Source organism: Bacillus rossius, chromosome 3 (genome assembly GCF_032445375.1).
Source record: "Bacillus rossius redtenbacheri isolate Brsri chromosome 3, Brsri_v3, whole genome shotgun sequence".
NCBI classification, from domain to species: Eukaryota; Metazoa; Arthropoda; class Insecta; order Phasmatodea; family Bacillidae; genus Bacillus; species Bacillus rossius.
Genome location: NC_086332.1, coordinates 34,602,092 through 34,629,234, shown reverse-complemented (window position 1 = coordinate 34,629,234; position 27,143 = coordinate 34,602,092). Strand labels below are relative to the sequence as shown.

The following is a 27,143-nucleotide window of genomic DNA, read 5'->3' as shown; positions in this document are numbered from 1 at the left end:
GAGGTTCCTTGCTTCCTTTGTTTCCGATCAAATAGCAAACAATAACAACCCGCATCTGTCGGCAATCTTGGTTGCCGGGGAGCCAGCGGGGTTTTCTCTGTGTGCTTCCCGTCTCGGTACATCCCGACAGGGTTCCATACTCCTCTCGTCACCTCTCGCCATCTCTTACAACCCCGACGTCGAATAGATGTTGAACTCTAATCTGTTACCAGCACCGGGTCAATCCGTGGCGGATCGCACGGATTGCTCGCGACAGAAACAAAGCTGCGCGCGCCTGGAACCGGCCGGGCCGACCACGTGATCACTCAGCCGCCTCGCCGATAGAGTCCCGCAGGTGCGAACCAGCCGGTTGTTGCCCTAGGGCGACCGTCCGGCCACCTCCTCCCCTCTCTCTTCCTCCGTAGCTACGTGCACTCGCAGGCAACACGTAGCCAGCACTCGGATCTCCGACCTCCGCCCGCCGCCAGGGGACCTCCTGACCCCTTCTGCGCGCCGCGACGTCGCCGCACGTCCTCTGGCGCCGTCTTCTTGTTGTAGTCGGGCGGCGCCGGCTGAAAGTGCCTTCGCGCCAAGCGTCGCTTTCTCACTGCAGACCGTTCAACTGTTAGTAACTAGAAACTTAAACTTTTTCATGGGCTGTTTTTATCCAATGTTAAAATTTATTATTTTAGTGGAAATGATAGCATCCCCCCTCTTCATTTGTTTCCTCAAGCAGAGCTAGAGAACTGGTGGGCGGACAGTAGAAGCATCACGCAGTACGCAGGTTTGTTGTCATGCCCCAAATAGTAACGCTGCAGAAACAGCTGGAGAGTCTCGGGTTGGGAAGGGGGGGTTGTAGAACTTAATTTTCGCGGTCTCCCGGCGGCGGAATGTTTTGCAGCGTAGCACGAGAGTGAAAAGCGCACGTTTCGCGCCCCTTCCTCCCCCACAGGAGGGAGTTCGACGCGTCATCGACAGCTGGACCAACAAAAGGACCGGCGGCAGCTGTTGGGGTATAGGGCCGGGATGAAGACTGCCTGCCGGGAGGGTGGGAACCCCGGTGGCGTGGGTCGGGGTACCAGCTCCATCAGGGCCTCATATGCACTCCGTCCACACTTCTTTCCCTCCCCCGACCCTTCCGAGTCCCGCCCGCGGGACCGGGTGGTCCTGTGGCCATGTGCGCCGAGGCATCTCACTCACGCGGCGACGGTTGACGCCCGACCCCCCTTCACGAAGTCGAGAGTCGTGAGCCCACTGTATTCTTGGAGGTCCCACCGCCTTGCATTTGTGTGCGTGACTGCGTTTTGTTGAGTCTGTCGTTCCGCAAGTCTCTCACTGATTTTTTTGATTTTTAAGTGAAACATGTAAATGCATCACCATCACGTCATGAGCCAAGAGCGGAAACGTACTTATGCAACAATATTGTAAGCACGAAAAGCTGACAAATATTGTCACAGCAGGCCTAACCCCACGTGCAAGGTGTTCTACAAAGTGTAGGGACTTGTGCGTGCTAGTGTCTTACTCGAACGTCTAAGTCTATGACGTCTAAGTCTATGACGTTGCGAGAGTTTTTTGCTTAATTAGAGAAGGAGAAAAGAGGGAGAGTAATTAGCCAATTATCGTCGCAAGCGAGCAGACAACCGGCGGGTTTTGACCGAGGAGGTAGCATGTGGTTGAGATTGGCGAGGGTGTAGAATTGGCCTGTAAAGTTGGATACTTACTGGTTTAATTTTCCTGACTGACTCAAATATAAACGTCACAGGCAGTAAAAATTTAATCCTCTGGACTCGTAAATACCTTTTATAGTTAGTGTTATAGGCTATTCGATAACCTTTTAAATTTCTATGTCGTTGACCTTTAACGACTTGCACTTGGTACAAGTGTTCAGCTTAGAACCAGTTTACTGACACGTTCTTAAAATGATTCATGCAATGGTAAATTCTTATTTAATGCAGTTTTTTGGACACGCACCATTGCAGTTTTGCACTGCTTGTTATGGAAAAATTCCGAAAAACAAAAAAATAAATAAATAAAATATGAAGATAAAATAATCAGAGAAAAACAAGACTGAATCAGCTGATATCGGACAAACGGAACCAGCGATGAAACTAAACAAGTATTATGGACAACACAACGAAGACAGCACGGACAAAAATTGTTCAATATAGAAATATCATACAGCGCAAGAATTCCGTTGAAGGAACTTGGTCATGGAAAAAATAATACAACACAGAAGAACACAGTGGGCTGACAACGACGAGACAGGTTAAATGCAGGCAGACAACAAACCTGGACAACGCAGCAAACATATATACACAACGATGAAGATAAACAAGTACTATGGTTGGTTCCGTTTATCCAACATCAGCTGATTCAGTCCTGTTTTCTGTAAATTTTTTATCTTCATATTTTGTATTTATTTATTTTTTGGTTTTTGGAATTTTTCCATGACAAACAGTGCAAAAATGCAATGGCATTTGTCCAAAAAAATGCATTAAATCAAGTTTACTGACGCCATGCAAAATGACAACCATATCCTTCCCGCATCCTGCGTTCAAAGAAATTATTAGCAGGTCATCGGTCAGCAGGGAGTTTCTCGATGATCAAACAAAGATTTTAATTTCTGGGAGAAATATATTTATAAGCTTAAAAATATGTTCGGCAATTAATATTAGCAACTCCACGTGAAAGTAACTGAAGTAACGTTATTAACTGAAATAACGGCATACTTTTATTTACGAACAGTAAAATCAAGTGGCAAATGTCGGTTAAAGTATGGTTAGCATAAATTAGAATTTTTTTTCCTTGCGGAAGACAAAAGCGTGGTATTTTTTATTTAAACCTACACAGATAAATTCATTGTACCAAGAGTTAATATTATTCTTTACTAGTTATTATGGCGCCATGCACGAGTATCGCATTGTTTGTTTTGTGTTAACATTAGAACTATAGTACTTTCTGTGGGCTGTGGTTTCCTAACACACATTTGTTTACAAATTTTCAAAATACAGGTTATTATAGGGAAACGCGGCGCATGGTCTTCTTTTATTTTGCTTATACTAAAATAATTATGTTCGTAAACATGGGTGTAACATTTTCTTGAAGGTGCCGAAAGGTCCTTGGCTGCTAGGCAGCCTCGCGGTCGGGGAGATGTGTGACTTCTGGTGTGTGTGTGTGTGTGTGCGTGTGCGTGCTGCCAGGGACGGGAAGCCTACGATTCACTCGTCCTTCTGGACATACCCGAATACTCACGTTGGCAAGCCTTCTTTCAACAGACGAGAGAGCTAAACTCCCGATCGTGCAACTTCGGTTTTTTTTTGTTTATTGTAAATAAATATACAACTCATGATAACTAATGGTCAATTAGGTTAGGTTAGCTACATTATAAATGCTTTAAAACATTGTGGACGGTTTATTTGGTTAGGATAGCTACATTAAAGATACTGTGAAATCATGTAAACGGTTTCCCCCAAATAAATACGCCTGTTGTGATACAAAAAAAAAATGCAAGCATAAACTTCGGGGAACTTCGGGTTTGGCTCTCTCGTCTGTGAAAAGAAGGCTTGCCAACGTGAGTATTTGGGTACGTCCATAAGAACGAGTGAATCATAGGCTTCCCGCCAGGGACCCGGGCCCCGCCGCGCTTTAGCCTACAACTCACGTAGTTTCGGTTCCCTACCACGTTCGTGCAACTTCGGATTCATCTCAAAAATTGAAATTAAAAAAATTCGAAGGTTAGGTTAATTTAGGTCAGTCACAACATGCTTGTTTTCATTGGAAACTTCTGATTTAGCGGCTGAAGTGGCGTTAATACCAAAACGCAAAACTTCGGAAATCTTCGGAAATCCTTGCAGGGAACCGAAACTACGTGAGTTGTAGGCTTCCCCCCGCCGCGCCGGATCACCGTCTGCGCATGCGCCGCACGGCCGCAACACTTTGCCAATGCGTCGCCCCCGGGCGACTTCCCATGGGGAGCAGCACATGCAGATGGGCGCGCTCGGGCATCGCAGCACGCAGCCCGCGAGCGAACGGCCAGGAATGGGACGTGGGCGTCTCCGGGCGCCGCGACGCCTCGCACATAGAGATCACACACAGCCCCCCCCCCCCACCCACTCTCCCGCCATGTCGATATGGAGGCAAGTTGAAACCAGACCACCCAGACGAGCCGACTTCTGCGACGACCGCCACCCCTGGCGCGTCCCACGACGTAGGTATTGGTTCACCGCACGTGACCACCGTTTCCCCAAGCGCGCCACCAACAGCGCCACTCCACTGTGCGTAGTCCGTGGAGCGGGACATTCAAATGCATTTGAAGTCTTGATACAGACAGTGCGTTTGAAATACCAGAAACTGCTCCACGTCACAAAAAAAAATACGTGACTTCAAATCTGTTAAAACAGTTAATTTTTCGACATTAAAAAAAATACAATTAAATTCACAGCGATTTCCTGTTTGGTTTACTGTAAATTCCGCCGCATCAAGCACAGATTCTCGGATGAGTTCCACTGATTTGGCAAGTCAGCAAACGCTCGTGAATGTTTGTTTTTCTTTTTTCCCCGGTTACTGATTTCGCTTATTTATCATCAATCTTTCGTTCGGGTTTACAATGTTAGTTGTTGTTCCACATCCGGTCCACAATGCGGGGAGAAAACCGCCCATATCAGTGCCTCGTTCGTCTGGCCCTGCTGTTCTTCTGTCTGGCTGGTGGTTATGGGACTCGATGACGCCTCTGCTTGACGGGAGGATGGTCCGATAGTGGCTCACCGCCGGAAATAAAATTAAAAAATATAAAAGTTAGCGCACGAGAAGCTCAGCTGGGTTTCGAACATGGAGCCGTTTAATTCGGCCACGGTGGTTGCTATTTAGGAGGTCACTGGTTCGATTACACACAATCATTACGACGGATGTTATACTAAACGCACGTCCGCATCCTTATACAACGGGGATTACTCCATCCTCGAGTAAAATGTTCTCAAAAACCTTATGTAATACTATTAAAGACCCCATAACCCACATTATGAGCCTCCGCATTTCGCACATTAAAAAAGTCAATGTCTGCTACATGATTTCTTCAGTTCGGATTGCATATGGCTGGTTCAAATTAATTTTATAATTTTCTCATTGGCGTCTTGTCGTACAGGGCGTGTCTAACTGACCATGATATAATGAAAACTACGACATAAATATTTACCTAATGGGAAGCATTATAGCCTGTCTACAAATAATAAAGCCGATTTCGCAGGTCTAGTAAATGAGAAAACATTTTAGTCTTTCCCTTTCGTATTTTTACTAACCGCGAACCACGAGTGCTTTTATCATTAACCTTGAATGTACTAAAAGAATACGTCGTCTTTTTTTCTGAACTTCGAATTGTGTTATTTTTTCCTCCTTCTGGTAACAGCAAGTGGTTCCGGAAGCGGGTTGTTACCATAATTCACGGAAAACATCTCAAGGAATAAGACGAAATAACTGCACGGGAAGAAGGCAAGAGAGCGGGCAAGGCGCCGCGCTATTGACCACTGGGAGGTCGTTTCTTAATTAGGACTTCGTACTTACTTTCCCGACTCGCGCCACGAAGGTCCAAGCCACAGATGCAATCGAAGAACCCGTTGCAGGCGTGTAACTCGCGTGAATAATTATTTATTTGTATATTTATTCACTCGTTGAGGCACTCACGATCTCGTCTTACATGCAACAATACAGGAATATATTTAATTACGTTTACTGATAAATACAAACATAAAATCTAATTTTAATATTATTTGAAAGTCTGACATATTATATTATAAATCAAAAGAACAGCTCACATTTAAATAACTAAATTATATATTATTAATTAATAATAATAAATACTAGTTTTTCAATGCTATTCAATGCCTCTAATGCTGTTCTAATTTCACACTGGAAAACACTGGACAATAAAGAAATAAAACAGAATTACTTAGAAATAAAATAATATGTAAACTACAGTGCAATACATTAAAAACTAAACACTTTAATATTAAAGTGTAATTTTCAAAAGGCGTCAGTCTATCTCAAGACATTGTAAATAACCACGCACACACACACACACACACATTGCACGCACACAATCTTACATAAAGTTGGGGGGAGGAGGGTAATCACAATTTGTGCCCCGGGCGAAGGAAATCCTAAATCCAGCCCTGACTTCGTCGAGACAGCTGGGACGTACCTATTTTACCACCCAGAAGCCGAGGAAGACGGCAACCCGCGCAGCACCTTTGCCAAGCGATTAGCCGCTCGAGCAGGAATACTGCACACAACCCAGGTTGTTCTGTTACCATACAACTTTTATTTGCAAGGCTGACTCTTTCTAGTTATTTTCTCTTCCATCTTTGGATTCTTACCCCTCCGATGGCTACACACCTCGAACATGTTTAATCTGAACTCGCCTCACAGTGCGTACATCTGAAAGGTGTATTCTCTTTACTTTTCAAAGCGTTAAAAGTGGGAGAGGGAATCCGCCCAAAGCGTGCCTACGGCTTTACTGTAAAATATCGTGGCATCCCCATTTGCGCCGCTTTTAAGTCCGAGGGGACTGGGAATATATATAGCTTTGTCTATGGACTTAATCCCCCTTCTAAAGGACAGCGTCATTAGTAAAGTAATCTGCTAATCCTCCTCCATACAGACAAACGGCACAAGTCCGATTACGTTCGCACACGCAGAGCCGAAATGTTTGCGGCTCCTCGTCCTTACTCTCCTCTTCCGAAAATGAATATAAAATAATCCCGCTGAAATTAACTACGGTTTAACATTTTTTTTCACATTGCGCCAGGGAGAGCTTATGAGTTTCACTTTCATATTTAGCGTTTCCTTCCAATGAAGTAGTTTCTTGTGTGGTGCCTTATAGCTGGCGAATACTCTGGGGGATTAAATATCGTCTGCACGTGGTTATCTTAGAATATTTTGAAACTCTGCTTGTATTTCCCCTTATTTTACCGTTTCCGCACACGTCCATACTAACACTCGTGAATTAGAAAGGAGGTTCTCTCAGATCCACTTCAGTGATACTCGGTTGAAGTGAATTAACCAAGCTTGATAGCCAGTGAAGCAGGAAGGTATTGGGAAGGTAGTGGCGATAATTTCGGCAGAGTTTTAAAAATGTTTTGACGTGATTATTCTTATTTTGTGTTTTATATTACACAACAAGGAATCAGGCGCTTCTTATAGCTTTTTTTTAGGTTAGCAACGTTTAACTGTTAAACCGACATGTAATGTTCAACTGTAGGCCTACAACTAGAATTCATAAATGACAGTCAACCTGTATTTCTTGATTTGGTAGCTATTTCTTCAAAGGTGTAATCATGCCACCAGGATGAAAAAAAATTGTAGATCCAAAACAGCACAACTGGTGTTTTACTGAACTTATTTATACAAGAGTTATTTTAATATATGGTCTTCTTTACGTTGCTATTAGTACTATTGTTTCAATACCAGAATGCTAATTAATTAATGCTATATTGCAAACTAAGCTAACAATCTTATTTCATAAAATTTTAGTCTCTAAATGTAAGCTGAATGTCAAAACAACTGCAAATTTGTGACGTTTGACTGAGAATCTGTTGAAACTGCATTGATGGCCTTTGGGCATAGTTGAAGCTTCTTCGTTTGTCATCCAGAGATAAAATTGTTCTGCGTTTCACCAGTACATTCACTCTTGAAGTACAATTTTTAAATCCAACTACGTTATGACAAAAAAAAGCAGTGTAAATGATCGATAATAGTGGTTAAAATGCTAAAAAGCTGTTATAATGTGAAACTCACCGTCGCTTACCACGCTCTTGCACGACGAAAGAACAATTAATTTCCCCAGAACCGCTGGGTACTGACGTGTTCGTTCTAATCTCCCCCTTCCCATTATTTTTTTTTTGCGAGGCTGTTAGAGTTTCGTGCCCCAATCTGAGTTATGGGCCATTCACATCGGCGACAATGGACGGAGAACAGATGAGTAACGACCCCCTCCCAGCACCCGCGGGATCTGGTCGGTTTGGGCGAGGGACATTTCGGCTTGTTGTCGGGAGAGAGGGAGGTTGGCAGCAGTGCGGAACAAAACACGGCCGCCCCTACGCGTAGCGGCCTGCCGAGATCGTTCCGCCGTGCGTTGCGCTGTTTCGGACACGTCTTTTTTTTTGTTAATCTCATCAGCAATAAAGTCTATCCTCGTGCTCTAGCCCAGAAAATATTGCTTGATTAAATTTTTGGCTCAGTTGTTTGTTTGACTATTACCGAAAGAATGGGGCACTGGTTATATCCCTGGCCCGTGCAGAAGCGGAACAACTACCCCCGTCATTAGCATTTATGGATTGCTTCTAGATTGTTCTTGAGGTTTCTACCCATTAAAACTCACCCCAGTATTTGTTTATGAAATTAATATTTACACTTAGATTTTTCTAGATATTTAACGACCCTAATAATAATGTTTTTTTTTTCTTTTTTCATCTGACATATCAGACATTCTCAGACCCAGTTGTAAAATCTCAACGTGGGTACAACCTCTTTTACGCCAAACCTTCCTTTTATGAAGTAAAACTATATGGAGATACTTTAACTCTAGTCTTAATGTATTATTGTTTGCTATAAAGCTAAAAGCGCCTTCCAGCTTAAGTTTTCGTGGTGCGACATTTTCAAAAAAATAATATCTATAAATTTCTGTAGTAAAAAAATCTAAACGATACCTTGTTCAAAGAATATTTGTTTTTAATAATGTCTTCGCCATTTTCAAAACATAATTATCAAATGATTACATGAAGGAAAACAAATGGGTGCAAGGCCGCAACGCGCGCTAGCAGTGAAACTTCACGCTTCAATTACTTCTAAATATTCAAACATTCGCGCGAACGATAAAACTAATAAACACTAAAGTTGACAGTTGTGACAAAAACGACGATAAAAAAACTTGCAAAGAATCCTACAATTGTCTGACTCTACTTTATTCGATATTCCCCTCTCTCCCTCTTGCCCCTCCGCTAACTTCCGAGCGTTGCACTTTTTCGTTACGCTCTATTAGTCATCGTCTCCACATATCCTACCGGCTGTAAAACCACAGCGTTGTGAAGGGGCGCCCAGCTGTTAGTGCTTCTAGGGTCTGGACTGGCGCACAGTCTTCTCGTCGTGCATGGGACAGGACAACTATGAGATTAGAGTGGTTACAGTTACTTTGTATGGTGGGAAAATGAAGATAAAGGTGAAATGCAAGTCCTTTAGGTACTTCCAAGAGTCTGTACCGGACGTTTCATGTTTAAATTTACTCTGAAAAAAATACGTGTTTTTAGCCCATTTCATTATTTTAAATATACAGTTTAATATGGAAATACCGGAACAGGACTGCTCATCCACCCTCGGCGTGTTCTTAAAGACTTCCCGTAGGCGGACCCCGCTCCGGCAGCGGGAGCAGTGGTTTCTCCTGAAGCTGTGTGGTTCTCTCGCCCGGCAGTGCGACTCCGCGACGGGCCTTATCGCCCCATCTGCCGGCCGCGTCTGCTGTCTGGGGTTCCGCCGCGCCGCCCCGTCGCGGCGTCCCTCGTCGCTCGCTCGCGACACACCGAGGACAGCGGGTCGACCACGCGTTGTCGCGTCGCTTTCTGCTGAGAACACATTTCAGTTCAGTCCATAGGCGTGCCCAGACATTTCCATTAGGGGGGGGGGGGGGGGGCTGCTAAATTCTTAAATCAGAAGCTGAATTTAGAATGTTAAATAGCCTAAATACATTCACTCATTGCCGTGTTTATATTTTTGTGCAGTATCAACGAGATATGTTTACTAGTTAATATTTATATCCGTATAATTCTAACAATCTTGAAAATATGTTTTTTTTTTTTTCCATAGACAATGTTTAAAGGGTACTTACACATTTCCCCCCCTCGAATTTTCCAATATCTTGGTCCAGATATACCTTGAAATGAACTTCTTTTTAGTGAATGCAAACACAGCAATTCAGACAACAGAACTTTAATAAACCTCTTAAAATATTTTTTTTGCTTGGCCATTACCTCGTGTTTTAAATAAACTAAGGCGGCTGTATTTCCAGAACGATAAAATGTTTAAAAATATTGTTAATTAGCACGCTGCAACACTGAAAAACAGTTTGAGTGTCACAGTGCCAGGAATATACGAATATTAACGAACGCATTAGAGAAAATGCCGATCTGAGTGATTACATTAGGGGGGGGCCATGGCCCACCTGCCCCCCCCCCCTCCTGTAGGTACGCCTATGGTTCAGTCTAAAGGAATTTTGAATTCATATCGGATTTCGGGCACACCGTGGTCAATATTCTCAACGGCTCTTCTCATCATCACGTGGTCGACGACACCTGTCTTCGCCAATGAGAAAATGTTGTTGATGAACCTTGCGGTCCGATGCAATGCCGCCGCAGATGAATTGGCAAGTGTCGCGCTCTCGATCATTCCGCCACAAGAACGAACATGCACCTAGTTCCATACCGTCAGAAGGACGGACTCCGTGTCTGGACGTAACGCCATTGCTTTTTTTTTCCTGTCAGTATAATTACTTAAGAACCCTTCCTGAAATATCTAAACGGTATCTTCCTTACATTTTTTGTTCTATCACTAATATTTTCAACATATATTCACTAAAGGCTCATTTACACGAGGCCAGTAGCTGGCAACAGTAGCTGGATCCAGTGGACTGGAAAGAAACTGGAAACGTGTAGACGGCCACCACCAGTAACTGGCGCCAGTACTGGCGCCAGTAAAAATGTGTTCCAGTAGCTGACTCGACGAGTCAGCTACTGGCATGCGGATGACCCACTGGAACGCAAAATTCCCGGAATCGCAACAACTGGCTTCGTGTAAACACGTCCTGGAGCACTGCCCAGTGTACTGTCAAGCTAGAAATATGGCAAAGTGGAGCGGTAAAGATATTATTACATTGTTAGAATTGTATGAATCGCAGGAATGTTTGTGGAATACGCAAAGTGAAAGCTACAAAAATCGTGGGGCAAGGGAAAAAGCCATCAAATACATGGTAGAAAATACGCTAGTCGCAGCAACAGAGCAGGATATAAAAAACAAGATAAAGGCTCTTCGATCCACATACAGCCAAGAAGTGGAGAAAATTCGAGCGTCAAAGAAATCTGGAGCTGGTTTGGAGGATGTTTATAAGCCGCAACTTGTGTGGTTTTCCAAGGCAGATTCGTTTCTTCGTCAAGTTGTGACATTGCGGACAACCTCTTCAAGTATGGTAAGTAATTGTGTTTTTTGTACGTTCAATGCAAGAAGAAAAGTAATAGGAAATATTATTTTTAAGATGATTGTGTAAAATATGTAATAATTATCAGATAAGCAAAAATGTAAACATAAAGGATCCTAAGAATAATGTTTAGTATCCCATTGAGCTGCAATAAAAGTCACTTTATTTGAGACTCAGTTCAGGTGTAGACTACTTAGTTATTTTAAGAACATTACAAATAGTGTAAACACAAGGTCTTTCATATTTACATAATTAAATCATTTTCAGCTGCCAAGGAACAGCCCCCTCGTTACAGAAGTACTGTGCATATCTGTCACGTATTAGTTTTGCTTCATTTTTGAACCGATTTCCTGTTTGGCGTTCACTGTAGTTTATTAGTCCTGTTGCACGAGGAACCAGACGCCATGTACCAGGTACAATAGAGCCTCGTTCATGGTCTTCAGCGTCAACTGTATCATGTGTTATGTAGTTTTAACTGTTTATGCGAAGCCAGTTGTGCAGAGCACATGTGGCTTTTACAATGCGGTCGGCTGTACTGAGCTGAACATTTATAGGTCTTTCAAATATTCTAAATTTGGAAACTAGAATTCCGAACGCATTCTCTACAATGCGCCGGGCACGGGAAAGTCTGTAATTAAAAATACGCTGTGTCACAGTTAGAGTGCCACTTCTTGCATATGGCTTCATTATGTCAACTCTAAGTGGAAACGCATCATCCGCTACAAAGACTCCGCCTGGCGGGATATTTAAATCGTTTTTCTCCAAAGCAGTGTACAAATCACTATGTCGGAAAATGTTTGCATCATTCATCCGACCATTTGCTCCAACATTTATGTAACTGAAGCTATAGTTACTGTCAACAACTGCAAACAATATGATACTGAATGTTGATTTATAATTGTAGAAGTCGGAACCACTGTGCGGCGGATTTCGAACTACTACGTGCTTACAGTCTACAGCTCCAATACATCCAGGAAAATTCCACTTTTCTTCAAATCCCTTCTGAATTGTTTTCCAAGCTTCTTCTCTATCGGGAACCTGCAAGAAAGAATAAAATACATGGCAAAGGTGTCACGCTTTTACCATTCATACAATTATATAAGGATTTATTACAACGAGTATATTTAATAGTGTTTGGCTCCGCAATACAGTAAACATAAAATTCCCGAATTCGAATTTACGTGTTATTTTTCACAAAAAAAAATATTATGTATATGAAATATAAGTAATATTGTGCTGAGCAATGTATTAATAGACCTGCCTGGGAGAGTGGATGTGTTTCAAATATTATAAATTATTTTTATATCTACATATAACTTTACTATTACTTAAACGAGCGTTATTTTTTGTTGGAAATACAAATTAGTTAGCAATATTTATACAGTTATCTATATAATACCAATATGTCTAGCCTACATCCAGACAAAGCTGTTTTTGCTTTGCTTAACATGCTGAGATGATTCCTCCTAAAATCAAAACATTGTTTCAGGCTACAAATACTCAAACAGCAGATGAGATGACACAAGACTCGGATGAAGAAGGCCTGGGAAGACAACACAATATAAGCGATGTTGCAACATCTATCACAAATTCCAACAGATCCGGTGGGCCGTCACGACCACAAGGGAGGGGACAAAAACGAAAGACGCCATCAAGTGTGACAGCCGTGTCAACAGCTCTCCAAGATTTACGAAAAATAACCGATGACATAAACAAAGAAGAGGACGAATTTGATTGTTTTGGCAAGTTAGTTGCCTGTAATCTAAAAAAATTGCCATTACAGTCAGCTCTGAACTGCCAGCTGGAACTGCAACATGTTCTAATGAAACACCGCATGCTTGCTGCAACTGAGAGGCAAACTACTATGCCTAACACATCATCTTCTCGTCCAACAGCAAGTTCTCCCCATTCAAGTAGCGATTATACTGACATTTTGCAGCAAGCTGTAGCAAGCATTTCAGATGAATCCGACATGTCTTTTACAACAGAAAAAACATATACAAATCTGTAGCATATTGCACCTTCAGTGTAATTATTAGTTTATTGTATGTTATTATTGTTTCATCTTTGTATACAAGTTATTCATGGGTATTTCTTTTTAACTTTTTAACTTTATGATATAATGTACGTTTATGAGTTACTACGGTTTGTAACTAATAAAATGTTGCCAATTGATGTGTTCATTGTGTGTAAAACTAATTACATGATGTTTCTTACCTGTATGTAGTCTTTCAGTGCTGTGAAAACAGCGTCCAGAACTTCTGGAAGAAACAGAGATATAGAACATTTGGGCACTCTGTACAAATACTGCAACGATGCCAAACTGTCTCCAGTTGCTAAATATCGTAATGTAATTTGCAGTTTCGTTCTTGCAGGAAGCGCTGGTCTCATCAAAGTGTCTTCTTTTTGAATAACATGTTTGACTTGCCCCAGAAGCCATTCGAAATTGTTTTCAGTCATCCTCAAATGGTTCGTATACATGTTGGGGTCCTCGTCAGCAAGTTCACGTAGAAGTGCCTCCGATGCCCCTAAACTGTTGCGCCTACGAATCCACTCTTTAACCCACAATCTGCGCCTCTTATTTTTCTGGTTATGTATTATTACCTCTAATTCTTCAATCAGTATATTCGCAATACAACGTACACCGCAGCGAAGAGCACTTTTAACACGACATGGCGCCATATTGTTCTGCTACTACAACTGGAAACGTGTAGACGTGCACTGGAATCACTAGCTGGGACAGCTCACTGGCCTGTGTTCTGGATCCAGCTACTGTCGCCAGCTACTGGCCTCGTGTAAATGAGCCTTAAAGTAGAATATAATGGGTGTAAAACGACGCGCCGTTGTTCGTGTTTATCATCACGTGCGCGATTTTGACAACCATGATATTACACTTAGTGAATATCTGTTGGAAATATTAGTGAGAGAACAACAAGTGAGGGGAAACAGCCCTAAAATAATAGTAATGACGAGGAAAAAAAGAAAATCAACATCCCTCCTTAAGGGTGATTATTCCTCGCCATCTTGCAATTTGGAATATTTTGTTACCGCTTGCAATAAAGCCTCTAAGATTTTAAAAAAATTAGAATTAAAGCAAGAAGATGACAAAAAATCCAAGATGGCGGTGCCTAATCCTGGAGAAATGTACCTCGGAGGAAGGTGTTGGCGGACGGCAACTTTGCTATTCGGGGCGGACGAGAAGTGTGGCGTGAGAGTTGTGATGTCTGCCGCGCGGCGGGGCGAGGCGCGCGGAATGGCCAATGGCCGCGGCAAGATGGCGGACGTGAGGCGCAGGCGCGATGAGCCGGCCAGGGGTGCCAACTGCGGTGCGTTGCTGGCCTGGGAACAATCACGACGTTTCTGCTCGTTTTTCTGCCGACGTCCCTAACCTCAGCATGATCCATTTCACCAGGAGCTAAGCTAGACCTTTCAAAAAAAAACATTCGTATGATGAACGGTCGTAACTCGTAACCGACCACTAGCGGCGCAAGAAATTCGCGCAGTTTTTTTTTCCGCTTCTGGCTAGCCTTCTCTGTCCTAGAGTAGACGTGGTTCGATATTCCCATTGTTATAATAACTCGAACCATATTTAAAACTGCCACTCAAGCATTCGACATTTAATACAAGAGGAACCGAACCCACGCGTAGAAGAATATTGCGTATATAATTTATAATTACTTGTTTATACCAACGTCCCTGGTAATTACAATCCATTAGACCGCTGTGATACAGTTGTATGCACCCTGACATTTGATGCAATTGTGGTCTTGGTTCGATTGCCTGGTAAGGCACGGGTATGGAATTACATCTCTGTACGTACCAAATGGAACCAAGCACTTTACGAACTACTTAGAGGGATGTAGTGACTCATAGACGATAGGCACCCTCCTGTCAGAGAACCTTAACACTAAACATTGATAGGTATCACATCAAATACACTGTATACTAATACCGGACAACTCTATAGGTACTAACAACACAGGCGAGAGAGTGAAAAATAACCTAGCGGCTAGAGGTGCGACCAGAAATATATTTAAAATATATTTTTGAAACAATTTTTTTTTAAAACTTTAAGATTTGGCGGTTTATATCACCCATAAATATATATTATGATTTTAAAAAAATTTCAAAAGGAAAGAAAATTATTTTTTCTGACATAATGTTGGTACCACGTGTATTAAACAGAACATTGATCATGCTGGGCTTGCCGTTTGTCATCTATCGGACTGACGCGACAACAACGCCAGGTTTTCACACAAAATTCTTGGAGCTGTCCGGTATTAGTGTGTAGTGTATTTTGTATTATGTTCGTTGCCCAGCAGTGTTGGGAAATAAACTATGAGGGGTTTTATTAGTCTTTTTTATTCTGTGAAACCTCAATTCTGAGATAACTTGAGTTCATGTTTTATCATTTAAGTGTACTGAAAATAAGGTTTCATGCTAAAAATATGTAGTTTTACTGTTACAAAACTTCAAACTTTTGCTTATTATTTTTGTTTTGTTGCAGCGCCTGTTTTCGAGCACGACGTCCCCCACACGCAAGTCGGCGAGTACTACCTGCCACGTAAGTTAAACGTTTCATCACTAACAAACTCTTGTGAGAAGTACAGTAGTTGGATGTTTGTTCAGTTTCAAAGGTTGCTTTCGGGTTAGTTTCAAGCGAGGAAGCCTTCACAAGCGGGAACTGAAATAAGATAGGGCGACATCGGCGATGGGTGCTTGATGAGCTCACGCTAAGGTTTCCCGCCAAACCTCCGCGACGACAGATCATCTTAACTTCATATTAAATTCCCCCACTTTCCGTCAAAATAAATGCTATAGTCATGCCATGGGCTTACATTGTTCCTGGGTCGAACATTCCGCTTACGATCAACCATTGTTATCTTCATTTTGGTAGAACATCCTTTTCCTTCAACTTGGTGACAAAGCTCGCACCTGGACATTGCCAGGGCATTACAACTATGTTTATTTTGATAAAAAAGTAAACTAAATCTAAATATTTTCAACATTAGATATGCCTGCCGACGCATTTGTGAACTAGCACTCTCTAACGTACAACGTCATAAACCAGAGTACTTGACAAAATGAATCGCTTGGCGACAATCCAAAACGTGACAGAATTAATCAGGAATTTTTCCTCGGTAAGAATACTGAGTTCTCCCTTCGTTAAGAAAATAAGTTGGGGGGGATGCAGTTGAAACACTGCTACTTATGCGCTGACCTCCAGTTAGTCCACCGCCGTAACACGGAAACTTCTTGCCAGGCAGGCAGAGCATCCCTAACTCGCTGACCGGTTCGGTCAACTGCTGCCATCTAAGGTGGTATTCACTCCCCGTCATGGAAGTTACGAGGTGTAACTATCGGATTTTTTTTTTTTTTTTTTTTGTATATTAGCGCCGCAGAAATTTCTAGTGAAGACGTTTCTCCGGGTGATGGATGGTTATTATCAGGCGGTGCTTGTGAAGGGGAACTCGTTATTTTCGTAATTAATATCCTCACGAGCGGCATTAACGAGGACCAGTCCCGACGCGTCGACGCGGAGTACCGCGAGGGCGACTCGGGAAGTCGCGAAGCACGCGGCGGCCCGCTGCTGACACGCCAGGGTGTCCACAAGGAAAAAAAAATATTTCGTACCAACTTAGGCGAGAAAAAAGTACTTGATTTGAAAAAAAAAAAAAAGAAGTACTAAATTATATATTTTTTTTAATGGTTTTAGCAATTGAGGAAGTTATTATGGCATTGCAATGCTTGAACTTAAATATCACACCACACACACACATGAATTCCATAGTTTTTTTTTTAAATAATTACGCTTGATAATAAAATATATTGGAGTTACTGTAATATTATTATATTAAAGAAAAAAAAGTACTAGATCTGAGCGTAAATGTACTAGACCACTAAAAAACTTTTAAAAGTACTAGATCTAGTAGGAAAGTACTAACTGTGGACACCCTGCCCCGCGCTCCACCGGAGCACAGAGCGCATCCCGCGATCAGCGTCGCGATCCGCGATACCTGTGAGCCGCGGTGCGGTTCGGTGACGTCATATGCCCGGCAACCACTGAATAATTAACGTTTGCGTTAAATTAACTACTTTACAGTGAAATATGGAAACAAATTTGGTATCACTGATAAATTAAAAATACTTTTTATTTAGATATTATTTTTATTTCGGGTATTTAAAACTTAAAATTTGGCATTTCTGTAGATTATTGTGATACACTTAAACCCAAAGCCAATTTACTTAAAAATTAACCAAAACAAAATTGTGTTTTGCATTCTATTACTTTATTTGTGCAAACATTGTTGGAATATACTATTTTATACATTTACTATAAAATAAATATTAGGGGGAAAAATATTTTATGGAACGTACTGGAAAACTAATTCTATAACTAGTTCTGAAATTCTGAATGTTAGTCATTTAGATAATATTTATTAAGTAGATCAATTTGTTGGCTTTGGTTTACTTATCGTTTTATTGTAATGAATGATAAGCACAAAAAAATAAAAATAGACAGTTCACGAAAAATTTCCGTGAACTTAAAAAACACGAAGACACAAGCTTAGAACATGGGAATGGGAATATGGATTGGCCTTTATTTTGGTGAATTATGGAAAACAGAAGTCAGTATGGATATACACTCAGGCCTTCGGAATGCGAGTGCAGTGTCTCACATGGCAGCAGATAAATAAAACCTGTTCCATTTCATAATATCTTCGTTTGAGAGCTTAAATTGAGATCCATTAAAACATTTCCTTTTTCTAATGTGCATTATAGTTTAAAATTACCGCTATGTAAAGTCATTATTACAATATAAATATGAAATGTGAGAAAATTAAGCAAAGTAGTAACATTTAACTGCTACGAAATGTTATAATACATTTTTTATATGCAATTGCATTTTGGCACTGTTTGTTATAAATAAAATTCAAAATGCAAAATAAGAAATGAAAAAATAAAAAATAAATAAAACATAAACCCACATACAACAAGCCCAAATCACCTGAAGTCAAACAGAAGGACGAACTCATTTAAACTTAAAATATCAGACAGTACAATAATTCCGTGGAATGAATTTAGTGATGAAAAAATAACACACAGACCAACACAGTGGTCTAACAACGATGAGAAAATGTAGACAGACAACAAACGTGGACAACGCAGCAAACATAAGAACACAACGATGAAAACAAACAGGTACTACGACGACAGCACCGACTAACACAGTTAGGCTTCCTATGACAAAACAGTTGCAACAGTTGGCGTATGTCCAAAAAAAATTGTATTAAATTTAAGTTCACCATCGCATGAATCATTTAAAGAACGTAGCCTCGAAATGATTCCCTGTCTGAGCAGTTCCAACAGTTTCTTAGTGAAATGTCTTTGATGTGATAGCTGTTGCAGTCACGTCTTCAGAGAGCTCGTTTAGCTGCCTCAGTAGCAGCTTTGAATATATATACTATATAGAAGTCGCGAGTGGATAGGATTTACTCTACGTTTTTCAGGAGCGTATGAGGAGCAGCTTGGGAACTTCACCGCTACAGTGCGTTGCCGTAACGCCCTGTATCGTCTTAGTTGTTATTTACACGTTAGAGCGCAGCACTGTCGCCCGCTGTCATTCCCCGCACCCCCCACCATCAATCACTGCAGCTCAAGGTCGTTCAACGGGAGGGGGAAGGGGTGTTTGAAGAGTTCGACACTTGTCCGCTAGGGACCACCACAAGTCGATGCCCTAGAGATGGTGGCGATTGTGGCGGTGAATTAACGAACTACCTCAAACCGTATTAGAAATTTTAACCTGGGCTGGCGACTTCTATACAGTATATATATTCAAAGGTAGCAGTCACAGAACAAGGAGGGAGATATAGAAGTGTGACTCTTACACTGGAAACTGAAACCATGTTTCGCGCGACATGTGACGCTATCTGTTGGGTGGGCCCATAACTACTAACAAAAAAAAAACTCGGGATTTAGGTTCTAGTACAAAGTTTTATTTAAGTAATGTTAAATTTATCTACTTGACGAATAATTGCTCAGTAAAAGTGATTTCAACTGTGCGAAGAACACTTAAAGGCAGTTTTGAAATAAAAAAAAAAGGTCATGATACGTAGACATGAGTAGGAGATGCAAACATTTCTGGTTTGCCACACCACAAAATATGTAGCTAACAAAATTGAATGAATGAATTTTCACTGTTTTTGTTTGTCTGATAATAGCGTATGCATTACTTCTCACAATCAATGTAGCTGTGTTAGCAATATATTATGAAAGCCACCATCTGCGGACGGACCCAGAACTGCTTAAAAAAAAACTAGGTCTCAGTTTCGGCAGATAACAGTTTCTCCCCCATGGTAGCAGTGTCGCGGTTTCTCCCGGAGGTCGTAGCGGCGTGAGGTCCCCGGGCGGCGGGAGACTCGGAGGAGTCACCAGTTGTCGGAGGGCCTTCGACCCGCGGCCGCCGACACCCCCTTGTCCTCACCCGCCCGCGCGCCTCGCCGAAGAGAGTCGTCGAGCGAGCTTTCGGCGGCTTCCTGCCCCGCGGGTGAAACGACCCCGGCCGAGTGTTAACGGGAACCCCCACCACCCAGGTTACCGGAAGGAGGTTGGGCCGTCGAGGGGCGGGCAACAGGAGATCGCGCGGTCCGCGACCTTGCGCGAACTTCTCCCGACACTGGTCGTCCGCCAAGTAACAAGAACAAGGGGAAAAAAAAAAAAAAGATTCCCACATTCCCGCACCCGGGGAAGGAAGTGTGTTGCCCCCCGCGCCACCGGATGTGACGTCAGCGAGCAACGACCCCCCGCCATTAGAAGACTGGCTTCAGGTGCTCTTCCCTCGCCTCGGGCGGCCGGGATCTCGCGCTGAACTCCACGCCGGTTCAGTTCTCCGTCCCGGGATGACAGCTGATTTCCTCGCATGGCCTTCTGGTCTGCACGGCAGGTGCCCCGCTTCAGATCTGATCTCGCCTGGCTGCGCCTACCCGCGTCGGGACTGAGCTGATGGGCACCAAGTCGCCGCGGAAGTGTGGTCCGCGGCCCGCTACAATGCGACGTATGACCACGCTTTCATCTCTCCGTCTTTAAATTACTTTTTACTCTAATGTTTTGTACACGAAACAAAAGAAAAAAAATGATTTAAAAAAGGAAGAAACCAGTATCAGTGTATTTCAAACTATAGCTATAACTATATATATTTCAAAATATAGCAGTCTTATTTTCCTTACATTACCATCAACCCAATATTGTAGGTCCCGTCGCCTAAAGGGGGTAGTTTCCTAAATTATTTCGCTTCTAATATTTCGTGTTTTGCACATGATTTGAAAGAAACTCGTCATATTACCATATTTAATTGTTTATAAAAAATCCGTTTTTACTAAACTATTCCTTATTTAATAGATCTTATGAACTTAATGGCAAATTTTATGTCGGTCCTAGCATGTATTGTAAGCATGGAATCATGTGGTGTACAGTTATGGATTAACCATTCGTATGTAGTCTTCGTTGAAAATTATTTATTTTTAGCATACCGTTGATTAAGTAAATAAAAATTACTAGCAGGTTATGCACAGAACTGTGCACAAAACCTGTGCGAAATCGGTTCACAGTTAAAATCTTTCCGTCAATTTCAGCCAGTGAAATTTTGCGATGTATCTGGAATCTGTTGGTAGTGTTATTAAATAACTGTATTAACTAAAATGATTATCATGTGTCATCTGACCAGCAGTTTGTGAACACCGTTTTTTTTAACATATAAATTAATTTTGGGTTATGCAAAAATTTTAGTTAACCGTTTTAAGAACGAAATATTTATATTTTTTTTTTGAATTTACATTTATCTCTAGAGGTTTTTTTCTAAGTAATTGCATTAATTTATTTTTAAAGCAGGAATCACGCGAGCATTGCGATATCTCAACAAATTATTGCCATGATCTGATTGATAAATATAAACAGTTCTCAAGTACCACCGAAATGGCATCCTAATCTTCTCTCATTGGCTGCTGTGCCATGCATCCATAGCAAAATAAAATAAATAGATTTCCCTGCTATGCACATGACCCCTCCCCCATGCATGTTGTCCCCGCCCTATGGCTGTTGCGGATCAGTAGGTTGGAAAACATGGCGGTTTGTGCACGCGACTTACTCTTACTGTTACTGTTACTGTTACTGTTAGTTCTATAACTGCGCACCCAAACTAGAGGTTGGTGCATTAAGTGGACCACGTGTGATCAATAAAAGACAGCGGACTTCATCGCCACTGCCATAACTGTATTCACTGAGGTATTAACTATACTTATTATTGTTTTGTTTTTACATCTAGTAGTGTCGATTTTATTTGTGTTATGAGACTGTAGGATTGTTGTTTTTATTCATACACTGTGTCGTTTGTCTTCGCCGGAACTATGAGGGATACTCTTTGCACAGAAAACCTACAATAGTCACAAAAACACCTAATACCTGTAACCTCCGACTACTTCCGAGGACAAAATTTCTGGTTAGTCCTGAAACGTTCTAGTTTGATTTAAATGGTGTGGCGAATAACAATGTTTAATATTTTTATATTTTGAACATTAAATAATTTCAATTGTTTATGCGTACATTAAAAAAAATTGTGCAATCCATGCAACCTTTCAATGAAAGCCAGAATGGAAACACAAATATTGTAGCCTGCAAAGTTTTTAACACGATCTTCAGTTTTAAGCCTGTGTGACAGACTGGCTATGTGTTGGGTACAAGGCCTTTGAAATAACCCAGTTTATATATATATATATATATATATATATAACAAATATAAATATATATTATAATGGTTTCCATATAACACAATAAGCACCTTCACTTTTTTTTTTACATTAGGACGGTGATCGCTAAGATGGCTTGCTTCAACCAAGGCAAATAAATTCGACTATTTTTAGCACAAATAAGCAGCATAGGGCATTGCAAATATAGTCACTTAGAATCGTACAAATAAGCGGAGATAATATAATGCTTTGTAATACCCTAATGGCTTAATGAGTCATAAGCAAGAAGCTCTCCTGGCATCGAAGTGCACACGTCATCTTCGGCGTGACTGAAAACTATTTATACGCTGAGTTGACGTTAGTTGTTCTTACGCTCTTACGTGTGTGGCCTTGGCCGACAGGCAGCCTTGACGTATTCGTGTATCATCACCCAGCGAAAATCATTCAAGTGAAAAAAAAAAACAACTCTTGCGTCTGTGCGCGTGTGAGCCCATCTTTTTCTGTAAGATTTTACATTTTCAAGGTTCCCCACATACATTTTTATCTTCGTAACGCAATCTGCCAAAATAAACGTCTTTATTAAACACACCTACTTCTGCGAGCTCGCCTTTCCAATAATGAATGTCTTTTGGCGATTAACTGCGCAATATTGACACGCAGCTTGTTTTATGCTGAAATGAGTTTAGAGGAATAAAGATCAAGCCCTGAACAGTTTGCAATTTTTTCCGTTAATTTTAATGCGCTTATTAACACCTCATATTTTTTTAAGAGGTTGACTTCAGCCACTAGGATTGCCTGGTTCACAGCTGATATGAGATTTCATTTATAATGATTTAGTATATATGCGATTGTCTCATGTGAAAATGATAAATGCCTGTTTTCATCCAGTGATTCCGTTCAAAAAACTCATCATCTTATGCCTTTCTCAACCACCCCTAGTGAGAATGCAGGTGGTCCGGTTACGAAGTAGCCGAACTCGCTTGACAAACAACCTTTTAAATGATAGGTTACGACTTTACTGGTTTAAATCCCGAGTAACTCACCAGCAAGTATGCATTTTTGAACGTGATCAAGTTGAGGTTTTTCTTTCGAATCTAATTTTTTCGTAGTCAGGAGTGTCAGACCTCGCTATAATGTCGTTGAGGAATCTTGGGAAAGAAGCACCTATAGTTCAGTCTTTCGCTATAAATATATTTCAATACACACGATGATATAAAATTAAAGACCCTTCTCTTTGGTGTTTAAATATCAAATCATTTTTGTTGCACAGTCAGAACCCTTCTAAATGATTCATTAAAAAACATTCTTGGGAAAATAAGCCCATTACCACTTTCCCAGAACACCTCAATTACTAAGCTAAAAAAAAAAAAAAATTGGTTCCTTTTAATTTCATTTACTACTGAACTTCAAATTTGATTCCAATTGTTTATTATATCGTCAAACGTGATAGCACAGAGGTACAATGATGCATAGGTACCTACGCTCACTTCTCAAACCAAACAAAACACCTTACTTCGACGCGGTCTTCGTCTTCCCGTCCTTGGGGGAAACTGACGTTTTGGGCCGATGACGTCAAAATACACTCATCTTCAGTACCCCCCCCCCCCCCCGCCCTAACCCCGGAGCCGGCATCCAAGCTTTTTACCCCAGCCGCCCGCCTTGCCCGCGACGATTACGTCCGCCTTCAGAGCCGGGTCTCTTTGTCCCGGAGCGCGGCCGCAGGCACGTGGCCCGCCGCGCGGGGAATCAAATTAAAAAAAAAGAAAGAATTAAAAACACGTGAGAACAGACGCGTATCATCCTCGCCGGCCGTCTCGTCTAACTTTATTTATAGAAGGTGACATCAACGCCCGCAGTATCGTATCCGAAAACATGCGCTACCAATTTTTGCTGACGTGACCACTACGTGTTTCCCCTGATATCCCCCCTCCCCACCACCATTATCATAGAACAATGCTTCCCCTCGCTTCACCGAGGTATATACGTCACGACCCACGTCTTCGGAGCTAAAGTTTGCGTTTGCTCGATTTCCACCTCGTTCCATTTTTGATTTATTTATTTATTTATTTCGTCTTTACTTCGCGGACACACCGTGAGGTTGTTCAAGGAATTTCGGGAAGCCATCCCAGCAAGATTCCGGGACAGGGGCCCCGCGCCATCTCTTTTATTGCTGATGCACCTGTGATACCAAAATTTCTTAAGTTAAAGTGGTACCACCATCGTCGAAATTGAAGTTCCATATTTTGGCTTCAAAACAAGGTGTTTTTTTTTTTTTTAATTTAAATCAATTTCTTGAACATATGACATTGCAGTTTTGTTCTGTTTGTCATGATAAAAATTCATAAAATGCAAAATAAGAAATAATTGAAAACATAAACCCAGATAGCTTTAGTTCTTCGACTTCATTTACAGTTATTGTTGAAACTGTTTCCTTCGAGTTAACCCAATGTGTTCGTCTGTGCTGGTAATTTTTTTTTTTTTCGTAACTAAATTCCTTTCACAGAATTCTTGTTTTGTCCGATATTTGAATTTTAATGTGTTCGTCTGCGCTGTCGTCGTTGTGTTGTCGATAATACCTGTTTAGGTTCATCGTTGGGTTTATCTGTTTGACATCAGCTGGTGTAGGCTTGTTCTCTGTGGGTTTTATGCTTTCATTTTTATTTCTTATTTTGCATATAACCCAAGAGTGAAAAACTGCAATGGCGTATGTCCAAGAAATTGAATTAAATCAAAATTCCCCATTGCACGAATCATTTAAAGAACGTGTGGTTTTTCTGAAGCTTTTATTTTTTTTCTAATTATCTGGGGAGGGCCACCCCGCAACCCTCCCCATCACCAGGTTAAGGCCGCTCTCTAAGAATATTAGAGCTCCGCAAAAATAGTTGCCCAGGACCCCTCAAGGTCTGGGATCGCTACTGATTCGTGACACTGTAATCGGGAATCAGGGAGGCTGTGCCGTGATCTGAACCACGGGGAAGAAACTCTGATTGTCGAGACTGATCCTACCGGTTTTTTTTTTATGTAGTTCTGAGCCCGTCCCCTAGATAATAGCTTTCATAATATATTTTTAACATAGCCACATTGGTTGTGAGAAGTAATACGTAAGATATTATCAGGCAAACACATCAGTGAAAATTAATTAACTTTATATTTTTTGTAGCCACGTGTTTTGTGGTGTATCATTCCATAAATTTTTCATCTCCTACTCATTTATATAGAAAATGTTTTTTTTTATTACAAAACAGCATTACGTTTTTTTCCGCACAGTGTATTTCTCTTTTACCAAGCAATTAGTATTTATATTAACATTATAAACCTAACATTTGAACCTCCCGCCCGAGTTGTTTTTGCTAGTAGTTACGGGCCCACCCGACAGAAAGCGTGTAGCGTAAAACATGGTTTCAGTTTCCACTGTAAGAGTCGCACTTCCCTTGTTCTATGATCTGAACCACAGTCCGGAATGCGAGACTAAACTCGATTTAAACTTTGCACCAGTTTCATAACATGGCGCTAGATTCAGTTCCCGGCCGGGTTGGAGATATTTAAGATTGAACATTTCACACGCCGGGGCACAAAACAAGGTGTTGTGCTATCGGTTCACTTCCACTTACACAGAAGGCAGTAGTGAACCACGTGAAAAACAACCTTGCCGAGAAGACCTTGATAGCGTTATTAAGGTGTAAACGCAGCTTTGCCGATGGACTGACAACAGAACCATGCCGTCCCGGCCAAGAATAGCTCGACCGAATGGAAACAAACCTTCCGTGATGCGGCTCTCCTTGACACGAGACGAGCCGCTGTGACGCGACGCGGACAGGCGCCTGCAGTTACGTGGTCGCTGCCTTGAACGTGGGCCTTGGAGGACGAGTCTGCGGGGCCTTGGGGGACTCGGCTCAGCGAGTTCGTCTCCCTTCGGCGCGGCAGTCAAGGCGGTTGTAATTGCGAGCCAAGCGCAGGTCGTGGCGACACATCTTTAGCGACACTGGCTACGGTTTACAATGGCAACGGCCACTCTATATAGTTTAGGTCCCACCCGCTAGGTACTAGCTTTTATAACACATCACTAACATAGCTACATACATTGATTGTGCGAAGTATGCATCAGCTATTTTGGTAACCACGTATTTTGTGGTGTGTCATGCCAGTAATATTTAATCGCCTATTCATTTACATATAACATGTTTTTTTTATTACAATACAGAATTAAGTGTTTTTTTTTTTGGCACAGTTTGAATCTCTTCTACTAGGCAATTAATCCTCAAGGATTTAAAACAACATTTTAAAAGTAACACTTTGGATTTGAAACTTCCTCCCGAATAGTTTAATTTTTCTTCTTATTGTAGTAATGGGCCCACCCAACAGATAGCGTCACATTTCGCGCAAAACATGGTTTCCCTCCTTGTTCTATGGTATATGTGTCGGCAATGCGAGTGCATCATTCCTCGTTGTGAACCTGCAGTCCACGATTTTCCTTAACTTACGAGTATACCTACTATAAAATAAACATTTAATCTTTATTAAAACCTGAGTCTAAGAAACCAACGAAAAGACACTAAAAATACGCAACTATTTCGGAGGCATGATAATTTATATCGGACGCTTTTCCACGTGTGCCAGAAGTCATAGTCGAGGTTAGGAATATTGCAGTTTCGGGGGGAATCCTCGTCATGTTCCAGAGAGATTATGGGAGATCCCCCCTGTCCTGGTCCAGTGCGCAGAGCCTGGTGCATCGCAGATCTACTCGCGGCAGCCCAACCCACCACACCCTCTTTCCCCTCCTTCGAGCACTGTCGCTGTTCGCGCGGGGGCTGAGTCATCTCATCAGCCGGCCGACAAAGCAACAGCCTGCACCCCTCAGAACTCGCCTCCCTTGCGAAGGCGGGAAACATTATGAGAAATGTATTACCCTTGATTGAGGACAACCCTCTATCCACTCCCCCCCCCCCCTCCCACCAACCCAGCAGCCCTCTTGTGGTACCGCGCGCTGCCGCCGATTCCCCTGGGCGCTGCAGTCGCCTACGACGCACGGTGATTCATTGCGTCTGCTGCAATAGTGCCTCTCCGAGAGCTCCCTTATCAGCTGCAATTTCCCCAGCGTGTGTTGTAGCGCTGGAAGCTAAAGAATCCACACTCTGAGATCGACTTTAAAATGTATGATCAGTAGAGACAGGGAAAATTCGCGATTTCAA

At 41.9% G+C, this 27,143-nt stretch overlaps 1 protein-coding gene across 1 annotated transcript in view; it reads left to right on the top strand.

Annotated features, from left to right (window-relative positions):
* LOC134530510 (mucin-2-like) overlaps positions 1-27,143 on the top strand; it is a 113,747-nt gene that overhangs the window by 48,760 nt on the left and 37,844 nt on the right. Inside the window, exon 3 of the mRNA XM_063365379.1 lies at positions 15,720-15,776. Within this exon, the coding sequence (XP_063221449.1) occupies positions 15,720-15,776 (57 nt within the window). The remainder of the gene's footprint in view (positions 1-15,719; positions 15,777-27,143) is intronic.